At 39.0% G+C, this 18,371-nt stretch overlaps 1 protein-coding gene across 2 annotated transcripts in view; it reads left to right on the forward strand.

Moving 5' to 3' along the window:
• Positions 1–18,371, forward strand: part of RORB (RAR related orphan receptor B) — a 155,364-nt gene that overhangs the window by 125,105 nt on the left and 11,888 nt on the right. For both annotated transcript variants that reach the window (XM_054178043.1, XM_054178044.1), the window contains exon 4: positions 1,938–2,339. In XM_054178043.1, the coding sequence (XP_054034018.1) occupies positions 1,938–2,339 (402 nt within the window). The remainder of the gene's footprint in view (positions 1–1,937; positions 2,340–18,371) is intronic.

The raw sequence follows: 18,371 nt of genomic DNA on the forward strand, positions 1-18,371 counted from the left end.
ACTGAAACAACTTGTTCACCAATCTGCGAGGGGCCTCACAGTATAGCGTTTAATCCGGGAACTCTTTTTGGTCTTAGCATGCTGTTTCCTTGATGCCTTAGATCCCAATTCTTCCTGGAGGTGATTAAAGTAGTAGCATTTCAGTATTTTAACAGCATGTGCTTTCCTCCTAAAAGCAGTATTTTCCAATAATTTGAGGTATCACAGGGGCATTTTAATGTAACTGGCAGCCCTGTCTTCCCAGCCTATGATTCAGGGACCACTGCATACAGACAAAGGGAGTGATTATTCTCACAGCATTGCTTTCCTTTCTCATTGGTTATTTAAGGGTGTTTATTCTTGATGATATTAAGCGCTTTTTTGCAAGTTTAAAATTGGCTGTATGGATTTTTTTAACAGGGAAATTGAACATGATTTTTACCTCTCAGTCATGTAACAGATTCATTTTTATCATGCAGAGGCAGGATGCTAATTGACAGCAGCTGGAGAATCCAGTTAATGAATATAAAATGAGAATAAACAGTGGGTGTTTGTTTTTATTACTGAGGCCCTGTATTTGAAGAAAATACAGTTACATTTTTCAAAATATGGTTGTTGTATTTTGACTGGAAGGGTGTGCCGTGTACCGTGGACTGATTCCAGGGGCAAGCTGTGTTCATGTGATGTAGCTTTCAGCCTCTGTGATGGACTGCTAGTAACCTAAGGCTGGCAACCAGAAAAAAAACCTCTTGGTGCAAAAAGGTGGAAACAGATTGAAGAAGCTGAAATCTTCTTGGTGTTCTGGCACTTCCTTTTCATATTATGCTCTTTATTTTCTGTTCTTTTCCTGAAGATTCTCATCCACATGTACATATTCAGACCTTTCTCAAGGACCATAGCTGAACTATAGGGTAGCAAAAATGAGAGACAGGCCCATCTTGTGCTAATAAATATGATGTCCCTGGATTGATACCAATTACAGATGTACTGGAAACACACAATGTTGGAGAACACACTTCATAACAAATAGAAATTAATATTTCCAGAGCAATGCCCTCTTATCTGTGCTCTGACAAGTTCATGGGAATGTCTCTTTGATTTGTTTTCAAGCATAATTAACAGCTACCTCTGCTCTGAGATCCCAACAGCTAGCCCAGACTTCATAGATAGGTGTGAGTGGGGGGGAAGATAATCAGCTATGACCTGGATTTGGATTTACTTCTAGTTGCAGCCTATCATTTTTCCAAATTTCAGTCTCAGTGTAATGAACCCTGCTTCTGGGGAGAGTATTTTGCACTCTAATGTTTCCTTTCTTTCTCATCAGAAGGACTGCATGGATTTATGCACAAAGATTATGTAAATTAATTGTGTAAATCCCTGAAACTTTCCTTTGTGGAAAAAATTACTTCCGTTTGTGCTGCTTACCTCCAAATCTGTGATTTTTCTCTAGGTTCTAACTCAAACCTGCAAGATTTTATGTTTTTTTAAGTGTGAAGGAAACATACTGTTGAAAAGATGTGATAATAAGACTTCAGGGCTTGTTTTCACACACAGTACTAATCCTGTTAGTGCACTGTTTAAAGGTTTGTGGAAAGTTAGTAAATCATATGGGTTATGATTCTACAGACTGTACATTTCATACAACACTGGGTTGTTATTCAGTGATTACTGACATTTAAAAGGATGAATGGTCTTTTTAACGTTCATAGTGGGAAGTGAGTTCCTTGACTGGTCTTCCTGTCAAGTAAGAGTCACTGTCATCACCCTGTAAACCAAGGATACAGTATTTTTTCCTTTGTGAGATGCATATGGTGTAAAGCTTTGCATCCACTCACATTTAAAAAAAAAAAATCTTTTCCAGAGCAAAAATAATGCTGGAATTCAGTATCATGAGTTCTGGGGTGGAGGGGAATCAAACTGAAAGACAACAATAGTTTGCATTGTGCTTTGCTTTTCAGCTGTGAAGTTTGGAAGAATGTCCAAAAAGCAGAGGGATAGCTTGTACGCTGAAGTGCAGAAGCACCAGCAGCGACTGCAGGAACAACGGCAGCAGCAGAGTGGTGAGGCAGAAGCCCTCGCCAGGGTTTACAGCAACAGCATCAGCAATGGCTTGAGCAACCTGAATAATGAAACTGGCAGCACCTACTCAAATGGGCACGTCATCGACCTGCCAAAGTCTGAGGGTTATTATAATGTGGATTCTGCCCAGCCTTCTCCAGATCAGTCTGGGTTAGACATGACTGGAATCAAACAGATAAAGCAGGAACCTATCTATGACCTCACCTCTGTACCAAACTTGTTTACCTATAGCTCTTTCAACAACGGGCAATTAGCTCCAGGGATATCCATGACTGAAATAGGTAAGGAAAAGTCTCATTCCTTTGGTGTAATATGTATACATAAATATAAATTGCAGTACTGTCTTTATTAAAATATCATACAGGAATTCCATACACAGGTACACAATAATTATTTTTTCATACATGTATATGTGTACAGATGCAGAGAGTTAAGGAAAGAAAATCAGTCTGGCAGTAATTGACGCAGTATCAAGGCAGTTCTGTTTTAACCAGGTTTGCAAATTATGCAGTTTCTTGAACTCAGGAATTCACACTGTTTAGAAATATTAACATCAGATCAGTTGATGAATCAATCAGAACCAAATGATAATTAATAGCAAGGAGCTTTTTTCAAATGAGCTCATTACTATCAGGGTTAAATGATCTCTTCAGCCTGTCATCCATGTTCTTGTCAATACCCACAATCTCCACAGCAGCAAATTCTAGGGTATTTAGTGTCAAAAGGCTCCAGCTTACTGCTTCTGGTGTGTGGATGCACATACAGAGTAAGTTCACTGAATTTGTGAGGTGCAGAAACTCTGAATATAGTTGTATGGATACTCCAAAAAGTAGCAGACAGACCTCACTGTTTGATGAGAGAGTTCAGAAGGTAACAGCTAACAGTAATTCTTCTCTAAGGAGCATTTCTCTTCATCTAACACCTCTAGTTGTGCCTCTCCAACACAACTGGAAGTACTACTTATATTGTAAAGAAACAACATGAAAGAAGATTGGCATCCTAATTAGGTACTTTCCAGCCGCCATGAGTGAAGTATGCTGAGTCTCTTGTGGTTCAGAATATAATGAAAAGGTAACACTTCATTAAAGGAATTTAATTAAAAAGAAAGAAGAAGGGGTGGTAGAGGGGGAAATTATATGGTATTCAACAGTACCCATAACAAGTTCATTAATGTCACATCAAAAAGCTCCTCTGTAGTTCTGACCAGGCCTTACTGCCTCATGGATGTATATTGAGATGTGTAAATATATGTGCACTGAGACCTATGTGGGGATGTAGCATGCATTGGAGGTATATTGCAGAGAGGTGATACATAGCAGTTACTGTCTAATAAGAAAATGAAGGTGCAGCTAGACTCTGTAGCATGTTTTCTACTCATAAATTCTATATGCAGGAAGATGTGTAACAACTTATGTGCTTTAGCTGCAAATTTTCAGGAGAAAGTTCACTTTTCCACCACTCTGTCTAGTGGGACATTTTATTACCAGGTTTGGCCTAGGCTGCTGTCCAGTGAAGTCCTATATCCACTGTGTAGCAGTACAGTGGATTAGCAAGGAACACCTGCTCCAACTTCCATTTCTCATGTGCAAACCTCAGTCCTGCAACAATGGTTTGTAATACTCCAAACCAGCTGAGAGATATTTTAAACAGTCACAAGAGCAATTTGTTTGCAGCACAGTGTACCAAAGGGAAATGTTCTCAGAGGGGTTCAGAGGAGGTACCTTGATAGTCTATGAATCAGGATTTGTGTGTGGTTGCAGAGGTGAGTCCAAAGAAAGAAGATGGCCACAGTGGATAAAGGATCCCACTGAAGCTAACAGGCTCTTTTGACTCAGGAGTGTTAGAGACCTTTTATCTCTTAAAGGTCCACTTAGAAATAATGCATAATTTGTTGATGTTTTTTCTCTCCTAGTCCTAAATCAGCCAGCCCTAAGCCCACCCCACATTTCCCAGTCTTTAATACTCTGTGTCATCTGGTGAATGTTTCCCTTCTAGAGCACACAGCAGGAAAACCTCAAAGCACAGGACATAGCTAAGAGCCTGTCTGTGAGCAACTGGGATTTACCTCTTTTCCTTTTGAACTTGGAAATGGGGCTCCTAAATTGTTAGAATTTTGCCCAGGTACTGGTGCTTCCTACAGCAGAGAGGAAAGGGTGTTAGTGAGAGATAATGTACTGTAATGGACCAGCTGACAAAACTGAAAAAATGGAAGAGATGTACCATAGAAAACTAAGATTGTCTTCCTTGGCTTTTAGCTAGGCTTTTTACTGTCTCTCATAACATCCTGTGGGAAAGATCACAAAGTGTGGCTTAGAAGAGTGGATGGTAAGAGGGATCATGAACTGGCTAAACAGAGCCTAGAGGGTCATAGCACAGAATCCAGTTGGAGACCTGTAGCTATTGGTATTCCCCAGGGCTCAGGGCTAGGTCCAATCTTGTTCAATGCATTCACCAACAACCTAGATGAAAAGATGTCTGTGCTGCCATTGGTGAGACTGGGACAGACTGGACAGCTGGGCAAAACTGAACCTAATGAAATTCAACAAGAATAAACGTAGAGTCCTTCATCTGGGGAGGAATAGCACCATGCACCTCTACAGGTTAGGAACTGACCTGCTGGAGAGTGGCTCCATAGAGAATGACCTGGGAATCATTGTTGATAAGTTATCCATGGGACAACTATGTGCCCTGGTAGCCAAGAAGGCCAATAGTATACTTGGGTACATTAAGAAGAGTGAGTCCAGCAGGTGGAGGGAAGTTTGCTTCCACTCTACTCTGCCCTAGGTAGACCACATCTGGAATGTTGTGCTCAATTCTTGCCTCCCCTCTTCAAGAGGCACAGGAAACTGCTAGAGAGAGTTCAGTGGGTCACTACAAGGATGGTTAAGGGACTGGAGTATGACTTAGAAGGAAAGACTGAGAGACCAGGGACTGTTTAGTCTGGAGACTAAACAGTCTCTCTGGCTGAGAGGGTGCCTTAGCAATGTCTACAAGTATCTACAGGGTGGCTGTCAGGAGGATGAATCCAGTCTCTTTTCAGGATGAGGGGCAATGGACATTTCCATCTCAACATGAGAAAAAACTTCTTTACTGTGAGGGTGACAGAGCACTGGAACAGGCTGCCCAGAGAGGTTGTGAAATCTTCACTAAAGATCTTCAACACCTGCCTGGACACATTGCCATGTGACCTGCCTTTAAGTGATCTTGCTCTGCAGGTGGGTTGGACTTGATCTCTGGAGATCCCTTCCAACCCCTAACATTCTGTGATTCTGTGATTTTGTGTGAATGATATTTTCTGGTTTTGAAAACAAATATGAAATTCCTCCTAATGCTTCACTGGATTGTTGGACCAACTGTAAAGCTGCAGTCATTCAGTTAAAGCAGAAAAACTCTAAACACTAGGATACGTTAATTTCATATTACAGTGTGCTTAAATTTGACTGCAGCACTGTATCTTACTTCACTGCCATCTAGGAATATGTTCAATTCATGTTAAATAGAAGTTACTACCTTCACTGTTAGATGAAATCATAGAGAATGCATAAGAAATAGAAAAAACTACACTGTAATAATCCTCATACCTGATAGAATTTTCTTCATACCATCTTGTGATATAACCATTGGCTACTTTGCATATTGCAGATGTTAGTTCTCTTCCTCACTGAGGACTTTCTGTTAGATTCAAATTTCCAGTCTTAGTTTTCTTCTGTTCTTTATATTCCTCAAATGCATGAAGCACACGTATTAAGCACAGTCTCATTTGTCACTTTGCTGATGTTGAGTGCAACACTCTTAATTTTTCCTCATAAATGAATGTGTGAGACTCCTTCTATCCTTGGGCTTGTGAAAGTTGCTTTAAGCTCTCCAAGCTTCTTCACAGGTGGCCCAGAGTCAAAACTGTCTTTGCAGCTTCTACATCATATTCATAATCAGTTCACTTATTCTTTCAGTGTTACTGCTTTGTTTCTTTCTCACTCACTTCTCTCCTGTATAGGGCAGCTTTTATTGATATACCTCTGACCATATATTTCCAGATTTTAATCTCATTTTCTCCTTATTTTTCTAACATTTTCTCTCACGTTACATTATTTTACAGTCTATTGATGCTTTGTGATTTCTTTCAATATGGAATTTTCTTTTTATTTAATTAAAATGCAGCAAACCCTTGCTTTCAGATAATCAATAAAACTGTTAAATGCTTGTAAAACAGGCCTTAATAATGGTCCCTGGTGCACCTGTCTGTAAAACTTGCTGCAGTTGCATAAATTACTTTAGTATTTATTTTTTGCTTATAATCCAGCACTAAGGTTCTCTAAAAGATCAAAATACCAAGTCTTGATTTTCCTGTCATTTTGATTTGGTTATAAGAAAATATTTGCTAAGATACTTTCTCACAGAAGCTACACATCATTTACATTATTTTCTTCACATGTTAATTTTATAATTCCATCAAAAATGAATCAAAATGGTCAGGCCTACTTTAATCATTAACACTTCTATGATTTAATTCAAGTGTGAAGTTACTCTTGCTTTCTAAACATGCCTCAATCTACACTACACTTTGTAGTGGAAAATTGTTTGTCTTAGCAGTTTTGTAATAGAAATTTTTACACAGTGTTTCAACACAGTATTATAATGGCACAGTGAGCAAAATGTTGCATGATTACTCATATCTCTAAATACTGTACTAGGAAATGGCTTTAGGAGAAAGAGGTGCTGGCAAATTAAACTTATGAGCTCCTTCACACATATTTAGAATACATAGAATGCATAGAATAAACCAGGTTGGAAGAGACCTTCAAGATCATTGCGTCCAACCCATCAACCAATCCAACACACCTAAACAACTAACCTATGGCACCAAGCACCCCATCAAGTCTTCTCCTGAAAACCTCCAATGATGGTGACTCCACTACCTCCCCAGGCAGCCCATTCCAATGGGCAATCACTCTCTCTGTGTAGAACTTTTTCCTAACATCTAGCCTGAACCTCCCCTGGCACAGCCTGAGACTGTGTCCTCTTGTCCTGGTACTGGCTGCCTGGGAGAAGAGACCATCATGTGTCTCTCTACAACCTCCCTTCAGGTAGTTGTAGAGAGTAATAAGGTCACCCCTGAGTCTCCTCTTCTCCAGGCTAAGCAACCCCAGCTCCCTCAGCCTCTCCTCATAGGGCTTATGCTCCAAACCCCTCACCAACTTTGTTGCTCTTCTCTGGACTCGTTCCAGCAAGTCAACATCCTTCCTAAACTGAGGGGCCCAGAACTGGACACAGTACTCGAGGTGTGGCCTAACCAGTGCAGTGTACAGGGGCAGAATGACCTCCCTGCTCCTGCTGGCCACACTGTTCCTGATGCAGGCCAGGATGCCATTGGCCCTCTTGGCCACCTGGGCACACTGCAGGCTCATGTTCAGTCTACCATCGACCAGCACCCCCAGGTCCCTTTCTGCCTGGCTGTTCTCCAACCACTCTGACCCCAGCCTGTAGCTCTGCATGGGTTTGCTGTGGCCAATGTGCAGAACCCGGCATTTGGATGTGTTAATTCTCATGCACTTGGACTCTGCCCATCTGTCCAGCCTGTTGAGGTCCCTCTGCAGAGCCTCTCTACCCTCCAGCAGATCAACTCCTGCCCCCCAGCTTGGTGTCGTTAGCAAATTTACTGATGATGGACTCAATGCCCTCGTCCAGATCATCAATAAAGATGTTAAAGAACATGGGTCCCAGCACTGATCCTTGGGGCACACCACTAGTGACTGGCCGCCAGCTGGATGTGGCACCATTCACCACCACTCTCTGGGCTCGGCCATCCAGCCAGTTCCCAACCCATCGTAGTGTGCTCCCATCCAGCCATTTAGTGCTGGTATATTCCTTCAAATGAGTTGAATATTTCAGGGTACAACTGCACATTATCTGATCAATGTAAGAAGGATAGGTAATGACTGTGGTGGAAGACAGGGATAAATATAAGAAAGTGCAATTTCAGATAAAACCACAAATATCTCTTGTAACTGCCAGAGTATTCAGTGAAGAAAAGTTGGATAAAACCAGGTGGTTCTTCATTAGGCAGAATCATAGAACTGTCAGAATTGGAAGGGACTCCAAGGATTACCTAGTTCTAACCTCCTTGCCATGGGCAGGAACACCTCACACTAGATCAAGTTGCCCAGAGCCACATTCAGCCTGGCCTTAAAAACATCCAGGGATGGGGTTTCCACCAGCTCCCTGAGCAAGCTGTTCCAGTGTTTCACCACCCTTATGGTGAAGAATTTCTTTCTAACATCGAATCCAAATCAACCTTTCTCTAGGTTGGAATCATTTGCCCTAGTCTTACCACTACCTGACACCCTAAAAAGTCCCTCACCAGCTTTCAGGCTCAGCCCAGTCAGTATTCCAGTTCCTGCTACTAAAACAAACTCAAAGCATATAGAAATCAGTTCAAAGCTCACAAATAAATAGAGCCTCTGCTGGACATCAGATGCAGTTCCAGGACAGCTCCTTTTTCTTTTAAATGAGATGATTTTGTCCTTAACAAAGCATCTTAGTGGAGGCGATCTAGATTTGTAGCTAGGTGGGTCCAATGCAGCAAGAAGATGACTTGGAAAGGCTGTTTCTCTACCTAGTTGAGAGTTCATGCCAGATCAAATTGAAGAGTGCTCTGGAGATGTACATACTTAGGTAGTCAATAAGGTACCAAGTACAGGAGGTCACCTGGCCCAGCCCTTATAATTACAGAGAAAGAAAAGAAAGGAAAAAATAATATCATTTATGTATATTTACATGGTGTTTCTTCAACTACAGCAGTATTTGAAGGTACTTAATAGCCTGGAGAACTTACATTTCTATCAAAATAAAAGTAAAATTATAAGGTTTGTATGCTTGGACATGATTTTCCCTTTCCCCAGCCCCTCTCACCCTGCTGTCCTGTGGGCTTAATGTGAGCAATAGCTTACTAAGGCAGCCAAGTAGTGAGAACTGGAGGAGGCATCACCTGTTCGACTCACCAAATCCATCATAATGTACGTCTTTTTTAACCCTGACACACTGACTGGGAAATGATAGCAAAGCAAAACATTCTAAATGTTTTAAAACCCAAATCAGGATGGATATATAAAATAAATTTAGAAAATAAAACCTACAAATTATATCTGGTTCATATGGAAGCCTTAACTTATACATTCATCTCAGGAGTTAATGGTGGGCAACTGTAAAGCTATTCTGTAAAGTAAATTGCAAAGTATTCTGTAAAGTTACTAAGTTTCCATTGCTGCAATATCCTACAAGCAAGAACTCAACATTTAGTTCACTATTGCATCCTGATGGGAGATACTCTCCTGGAAACATTCTCAACTCCTCTGCTAAAGATACCTTTGAAGCTAGTACCACACCATTCTCCTTTTGCTAAAAATCTGCCCATTAATTTGAGAAACAGTATATACTGTTTATAGATGGCCACTGCACTCTAAGTTGCATATGCAATATATATATGTATATGTATGTATGTGTGTGTATATATATATATTTCAGCACCATAATGATGATTTAAAGGTGATGTTGTGCCTTACTGCTGAAAGCTGCAAAAGCACTTCTCCATTGTGATAAGCATTCTTCATTATTATTGTCATTTAACTCCCTTCTCTGTATCTCCAGCATTTCTTCTCTGTGCCAAACCAAGTGTTAATGATCAGCTTCCTGAGCACATATTGGTCAGTTAGATGTTGTTTGGAGGGACACTGTAGGGACCCATCATATCCAAAATGCAGTGAACTCTCTAGGCAAACCAAAAGGTGACAATAACATCACTGTTAGTGTTCCCTTTGCAAGGCAACTGCCTACCACACAGTGAAGCAGAAATGATGGCTTTGTGACTATAATCCTATGTAATGTTTCTTCACCTCTTTTTCTGAGCCATTGTTTAATAAGGTGATAGTGAAATTTTGCAGGGCAGGTATCTGTAAACTTACAGCTTTATTTCAGCAGAGCAATGTTGCCATCTAGTGAGCAATTAAAAATGTGCAGCATGTGCATTTCTGCACCGATACCCTTGGGGCACTGTATATTACCGTCATTACCTATTTAAAGGTGACAATCAGAATAAATTAATATTTCAGTTCTGTATTCTTTTTTGTTCCCATGACAAAACTTAGAAAATCTTCTGGGCTGTTTTTTTGTTTGGTTGGTTGGGTTTGGGTTGGTTTGGTGTTTTGATTTTGTCGTAACTAGGTGGTTTTTTTCCCCCTTTTGGACATTCAAGAAGAGAACAGAGACTGGCAAGATTTAAAACAGATTTGACAGCGTTGCTCAGGAAATGTTTCACTATAAAAAATTAGACAGAAAAGTGAAGGAATAAATTAGAGCATTACAATGCTGAAGCATTCTAGCTGAACTGATGCTGGAGTGAAGGGTGGGATTTTTATATAATTGGAGATTCTGATTTTTTAAAGCATGTATTTAGAAATCAATCTAACCAGTAAAACTGACAAATCATTTAGCATAAATTGTGGGGAAAGAATGTAATATTGTTGAAAGTTTCTAACATTTTTTTAGTTCTATCTTTCTCCACCTCCAAATTAGTAATCTCTCTTTATTTATAAACTTAGTCCAAAATCAGCCTAATTACAGATTTACATAAAGGCTTTAATGAGTTTATTGCCCAGCCTTGTAGTTTAAATGATCCAAATGTTCCCAAATAACTAATTATCTTTTACTAAGTGGATATTTCAGCTCTTACTTTTTTAAGAATACTTGGGGAGGACACAATTAGTGTTACAGCTTTTGATGTAGACATAGAAAATAAAGAAGGTTTTCTAGAAGGTATTATATTTCCACACCATTTTTTTTCACTGTGTGATTTTAGAATTACCAGTATCTGCTGCCTCACAGCCATTGCAATGGACTTTGTGTCAGTTGTGTGTTGGTTCTGGCAGTCCTGCTTTACTACGGTTAATTTAGTTGCAGCAGATCAATAAGCACAATGTGATGCCTTTTTACTAACTCTAGTTTAAATTTATACTGTAAAACAATTGATCTAAAACTATTTGAAAATAAAGTAAAGCCTAAATCTATACCTGAGATTGGGCTCTCCAAATTGTAAAGCTGATAGCATTCCTAGATGAGGTTTGACCATACTACAGACTATGCAGTATAGATGCTGTAGAAAATGTAATTTTAAATATTACTCTTTATGTTTATTGTGGGGATTGATCTTGCAACTGTAATACAATCAGAAGTTTGGTTTACAAAGAGATAAAGTTTAATTACTTCTGGCACAGGATGAATATTTTCAAAAAATGAAAATTTTCTACTGACTGTGTTTTTCTGCATCATACACAGCAATGAGGTCCCATCTTAACTGTAGTTGTGATTATTTGAATGATGTAAGAAGCTGAATTAAGCAATGAAATTAATAAAATCAGTAATATCTATTTACTGTAAGAGATTGAGCATGGGGAATATCTTGTGATCTTTTGTTCTGTTTTAATTACTTTTCGGATTGTGCTACAAATTAATTTAAAAGATACATGGAACAGTATTAAAACAACCTTATCTACAGCTTACATTTCTTAAGGGTGGTAATATAGTCTTTTAAAGTGGACACATTTCTAATCCATTGGAACAAGTATATAAAATCCCTTATTTCTCAAAAGGTATGAATATCTTCTTGCATAATCAGGCTTAACAAAGTGTTCATTCTGTTGAGAATCCAAAAAGATTTGTGGCAGTCAAAATATGTAAAATCATCATACATCCCATATATTACCTTATATCATGATAATCTTCTCGGGAACAGAACTGCCTGTGAATATTCTCAGATTAGATATCATACAAAAGGATCAATGTAAAGCTAATGGTATAATAACTACTGAGGCACGCTGCTGCTGGTGGTTGTAGGAATAGCCATTCGGCTGATTCTCTGCTAAATGCTTCAGAGCAACAATGTCGATAGCATTTGAGATGTACCTGGTTTTCTGCAAGATGTGCTCAAAAAGAGAAGGCCAGAGCAGATGCCAGGGCCTGGAGGGCCTGGAACATATGAAGGATACTGTCTTGCAGGGTTGTGTCTTGGAACACAACACTACAGATGAGGATCAAAAGGGCAAGACACTCATGAAATCATCAATGATGTATATGGATCAGTGGGATCAGTTTGAATTAATACTGATATAGTGCTTAACTTCTTGTAAGAGCAATGCCTTTATCTGAGCATTGATGATCCAGGTCTTTGTGTTTGTACTTGCAAGCCAGTCACCACCAACAATATTCATACTTCTGCTTTTTTTTTGGTCATGATGGACATTATTCAGTCTTTAATCCTCAGGCTCAAGGAAGCCAACAGGAGTTTTCGTTGGTTTTTTTTCCTTTCTCAGTTTAACTTCCTGAAGCAATAGCTGACATTTTCACACTGTGTGACCTCTGTCTGGCAGATTTTATTACTCATTTCATGATTTTCACTACTTTGCACCTTGCTTTTGAGAATAACATAACTGCTTGTTATGCAGATTGTGATGTTGTTCCTAGCTCTCTAGACAATAATGTCTTTCTTCAGTCTATTCAGTTTTGATAATTTATTTCACTGAACAGTCACAATTCTTTTATACAAGAGTGAAAATATATGAGAAAAAGTTGGAGTGAAACACACAGGTGAGGTACATGGATATGTTTAGTGGACAAATACAGTACAAGACCTAGGGCTCAGACAAAAGCTGAAACTGTTTATCAGAGCAGTTTTAATAGTGCAGTAGGCTAGCCGAATGTCATGTGCCAACAGGAATAGTTTAAGCAAAATATTAAGGAAGGGTGTGCTGCTTTGTGTTCCCTTTTGGTATCATGGACATTTTTCCCCTTGGACAGTGAAATCACTAGCATCATTTATGACAAACAAGTTGTTTCCCTTTCTAACACTATATGCTGACACCACTTTGATTCACCACAGTTGTCACACTACAGGAAAATAGAACCACCACAGAATGATTTGTCTTAACTTTTTAAAGCATTTCTATACCTAGATTGCCTAAAATCTCTGTGGAAAGCTAAATGTAGGCCTGTCACAGTGAATGAAGGGCTAAAATATATGTCTAATCTATCAGCCTTTTGCAGACTGTGACAGGGAAAAATCCTTCCAAACAGTTTTAAAAATTCTTAATATTCAAGTTATGCCTTGTATATTTCTGTGTTTCATGGTGAACAATGTTCACTTCAAACAATGTTTGCTTAATTTAATAAATGAAACCACATTCTTTTTATTGTAATAGCCTTGATTTTAATATAGAGATCTCTTTGTGTAAGCTATGCTGAAAGAAGTTAGGAAACAGCTCATCTCAATAAATTTGTGATAATTATACAGTGCCTGTAGAGTCCATGTCCCGTAAGCTCTAGCTATCGCCTTGGTTAGCGCTTTTGCTGCCAGCTAAATGGTTTCTAATTAGTACAAAATATACATTTTTCACAAAATTGGCTGAGACCCAGGAACAGTATTATTAAATGGGGACCTTTAAGCATTTATAAAGATCCTCTAGGATTTAACAGAATTCTGAATCCATTCTCTAGCTTCCTCCATATTAGGACTTCATTTAATTGTCATTTCTATTTTTTATTAGATTTTGGGGGGGGGAGGGGGAGGGGAGCAGGGACGTTGGTTTGGTTTGGGGTTGTGAGGGTTTTTTTGTTTGGGGTTTGGGGGTTTTTTTGGAAAGACAAATTAAACTGATTTGTTTCAAAGCGAAGAAATACAGTATTCACACAACTAACATCGCCTTGATGTGCAATTTGTTCTTGACAGTAATCATTCAATTACTTGAACACACGGGAGGGTTATTCTGGAACAAAATTCAAATGATTCTAGTCTCATATCACAGAATTGCAGAATATATCTGGTTAGAAGAGACCTCAGAAATAAGTCCAACGCTTGAGCAACCCTCAGCCCAACACTAAAACATGTCTCTGAGTGCCAGGTCCACATGCCACTGGAACACACCCAAGAATGGTGACTCCACTGCCCTGGGCAGACTATTCCAATGTTTGATAACCCTTTCATGAAGAAATATTTCCTAATATCCAGCCTGGCACAGCTTGAGACTGTTTTCTCTAATCCTGTCACTTGCCCTTCTTGCTCCAACCTCTCTTCGGGTAGTTGTAGAGAGTGATAAGTTCTCCCCTCAGCCTCCTCTTCTCTAGCTTGAACAACTCCAGCTCCCTTATAGATCATGTGCTCCAGGACCTTCATTAGCCTCATTGCCCTGCTTTAGTCTTTCAGATTATCTTCCTAGCCTGCATACTGTGTAGTGTTAGAAATTTATTAAACAAATTAGGTCTGTGAGACTTGCTACTCCATCTATAATGTTTTTTGAAAGGGGAGTTTTTCATGCATTATGACGTTGAGAATGCCAGGGACAAGTGAAAAACAGGATGAGCTTTTTGCAACCACATCTAGGAAAAGTGTTCCTGATTTTCTGTGAATAAAAGATTCAGCCAGTTCATTTACAAAAATTGGGACCTATTATTCATGCTTGGCAACAAATACAAGACATTTTCACTTTATTGCCTGTGTCGCTTCCTCTACTGCTGTCTAAGAATTCCTTGGGGTAATCTGTGTAATTAAAAGTTTGCAAGATTTGTCATTTTGCAGTTATAATAACCTTGAATTAGGGTACAGAAGAATGTTAATCTAATGCTAGTTTTGCATTCTTTTGAGCCATAGAATGGAGATTTTCTTTAGAATAGATAGCTGGAGTTTGATAGTTGTATGAACTGATACTCATGCTTATAGCAGCCAGCCAAAGCTGTGGTGTTATTGTAGCATTAATTCAAAGTGGATCCCTGTGAGAGCTCAACTTAGGATATAAGCTGAGATGAGCTCTTAGCTACTCAAATGGATCCTAAGGTTAAGTGGCAAATTAAAAATTCATTATTCATTTTAATTGAGGATGATTATCAGTTTTTTAGGAGGCACACTTCAAAGTTCTTTAGTTCCCAGTGCAAAAGAAGGGAATGCTGAGAAAAACTAGCATCTCTCCTGAGGAAAAAGAGACAAATGAAAGCACTAAAGAGCCTGTAGGAAGCAGACTGCCAAGTGCTGTGGATAACTCCTACTTAGCAGGCCAAGTTCACTGCTGGTGAATGTTTTGTGCAGTCCATGAAATTATTACACCTATTTCCACCAGCATTGTACTTGACCCCAAATTAGAGCAGAATAGCCAAATGTGGAAATTGAAAAGGTCATTTGCTGTTCTGGAAGTTGTAAGCTTTAGTCCCAGGTTTAGGCAAGAGGTTTATAGGTTGTAAAGTGTTGTTTTTCCCTCATAACATATGGGTTTGGCCTGTATTCCAGATGGAATACAGCTTTTGTAGTCTTGTTTTCTGCCCAATCTTTCTGTGAGGATCACTGAATAATTCCTTAGCTACTGTCCTGCCCCAATGAAGGGAAGCAGAAGTTTCAGACAATTGAGTTCTTACAAGGATAGTTCCATCAATATTTGCATGTGGCCTTTTTCCATTGTAGATCTGAACAACTGATTTGTAAACACTGAGTCATAAGCCATGGAGCATATTCTGTAGATGTTTATTTATTCTGTTACCATACTCCCTTGCACATAGAGCTTTTATTTCACATATTGTACATGTACATCTTTCTGTTACATTTTTGTTTTTCTATCTAGTCATAGATAGATCTAGATCTACATCTAGACAAGAGACCATATTGTCCCACAAGTTGCCTATCACAGACCATAAAATCACATATACACACAAAGTATTTTTCCAGAAACCCACCATTTTTTCTCTAAATGAGAACAAATAATTTTAACACATCCTTCAGCTCGCCGTTTTACTATTTTCAGCTTCTTGCAGACACCTACTATGCAATTGCCCCATTTTTTTACACACTGCTGCATTGCAAAATCCCAATCAGTTTTTTCCCCCATCCAGCTGGAACCTTTCACGGTCCCTCAAGCAGTACCTGAGCTGATGGTGGAGGAACTACAAGAGAAGCTACAGGAAAAGCAGTGTTCCTACCACTGCAGGGCACACAGGCAAGCCTGATGTCTCAGGTTTCTGCTATGCCAACCAAAAATATCTAGGTCTCTTTGTCAGGAGACTTTACAGCTAGAAGAGTGGGTCATTTGTAGACTCAGGATATTTTATATTGGAAGGGATTTTTAAAGGTTGTCTAGTCAACTTACCTGCAATGAGCAGGGGTGTCTTTAAAAAAACAACAACAACAAAAAAACCACCAACCAACACACTAACAACAAAACTAGTCGCATATATGTAGGACAGAAATTAAATACAAATGGTCATTACAGGATATATCTTGTTTGAGTATTTCTGATTTTTCAAGACCTCATACTAGTTGAAACTATTGACTCTCAGTTGAACATGGAGGTTTGGTGTGTTGCCTTTTTTAAAGGAAGCTTAGCATTTGTACAAAAAGTGTCTGCTTTCCATTTAAAATCTCAAGGTACCAATACTAAGAAATCTTACATGCTTTTACTAAAAGATTTAATATCTTGTATTCAGTTTCTAGCAGTGTTTCAGATCCACTAGGTCTCAGAGAACCATGGTATTTTGGATACAGCACAGTACCCATGTCTTGTAACAGAACAGCTTTACATTAGCTCTCAGTACTTTGTTCTCAGTGGTGTAGGACCACACAGGCTTTGACAAGATGTGTACTGATTCCAAATTCATTATCAAAAAGATGCTAAAGGCTGAAAAAGATGATGAAGTCTAAAAATTACAGAAAAGTCGGCTATGGTCTTTGAAACCCTATTTGAATTATTTTCTTTTTTCTGTTCCTGAACCATCTAAGAAGCCAAGACAAGCTTATATTTCTTTTTTTTCATTGTGTAAGTTCTGCACACCAAATGTATGCTATATTTGCATAAACCTTCTTCCACAAGCTCCACAATTGAGTGTAAGCAGCAACCCCCTCTGTTGTGTGTGCTGACTGAGCAATCCCCTTGTCCCCTGAGGTCCAGTGTACCTTTTCCAACACACACTCAGCCTTGCCTAGCCTGAGGCACAAGAGTTTCAAGTCCGTCTTGCACCTGATTCCTCTTTGGATGTTAATATTTGGAGCTTCCTCTTGCTGATTGCCCTAGGCCTTTGCACATCTAAATGGGATTTCATGTCAGTTCCGCAGAAGCATAAGTGCATAAGGAAAATATGTATGGGAGTAAAACACAGGACACCATCCCTACAGAACCCTGAATAGTGTGTCATCAATTTGTTCCCCAGAAAAATACATAAATGATAGGAAAGGGAGCTTAGGATCTTTGTAGTAATGTAAAACAGCTGATCAGGCATATTTTGAGGTCAGTGAAATGAAAAGGTCTTATTTTCAGATTGCTGGCATGAGGTCACATTATGCTATTCAAAATCTGTCTATGCAATAATATTAAGGTATTTAACATAATTATGGTAAGCATTTTCATTATGTCAAGACTGTGTATACGTCTTGCTTTTGTAACAATGGTGAGGCCAGCAGAGGTAGGATAGAAGCATAAAAGAGGAAAAAACAAACCAGTGGATGAAGAAGGCAAAATCCTTCACCAATCAAGTTGAAGTGTTCCGGTGTTTTATGTACAAGGGCTAAATATTCCTCTGACCATACCTGAGTTCTGGCTGGCTGAATCCTTCCAGAAATATAAGTGACAAAACCTATACTTGATCTTATCTTCAACAGTCAGGTTTACTATGGCTAAAGAGGTTTTCAGAAAGATGATGTTGTTAGAACTGTAGTTTAAGTAGAAAAAAAAGGTCAGGATTTCTTATATTTTTTAATTACAGACATGCAAATAAACCTTTGTTGATATTAAAAGAAAACCTGACCAACTCTTTACATGCATCATCCTTTTGTTCTAACATGCCCATTTAACTGAGGTTTTTGCTATATAATGCATCAGCTTACCTTTAGGGGTTAAGGCATCCAGCCTTCCACAAAATAACACTGGATAGATCCCTGTACACTAATATACTGTAATATACACTTGCAGTTATCTTTATGCCCAAGTCAATTCTTCCATAAGGAAACCTAAAGATAGGGTCAACTTTTAAAGGAATGCCATGGAGCTCTTTTGTGTTTTCTTCAGTACCTTTCCACTGAGCCTCAGCTTGTTAACTGTGACAGTAGCACAGGTATCACCTCTAAATAACATTCCCTTAGCAGTGATTTCAGCAAGCACGCACATGTTTACATTTATTTTTCAGCTTTCCTTGTTGCAGCTTTTTTTTTAACTCGGTCAGCATTTGGCCAAAGAAACAGTGTTATTTTGGGACTCCGAGCATCAGATACACCCACTGTGTGGAGACCATTGAGGATG

The sequence above is a fragment of the Dryobates pubescens genome, chromosome Z (genome assembly GCF_014839835.1).
Source record: "Dryobates pubescens isolate bDryPub1 chromosome Z, bDryPub1.pri, whole genome shotgun sequence".
In the NCBI taxonomy this organism is placed as follows: Eukaryota; Metazoa; Chordata; class Aves; order Piciformes; family Picidae; genus Dryobates; species Dryobates pubescens.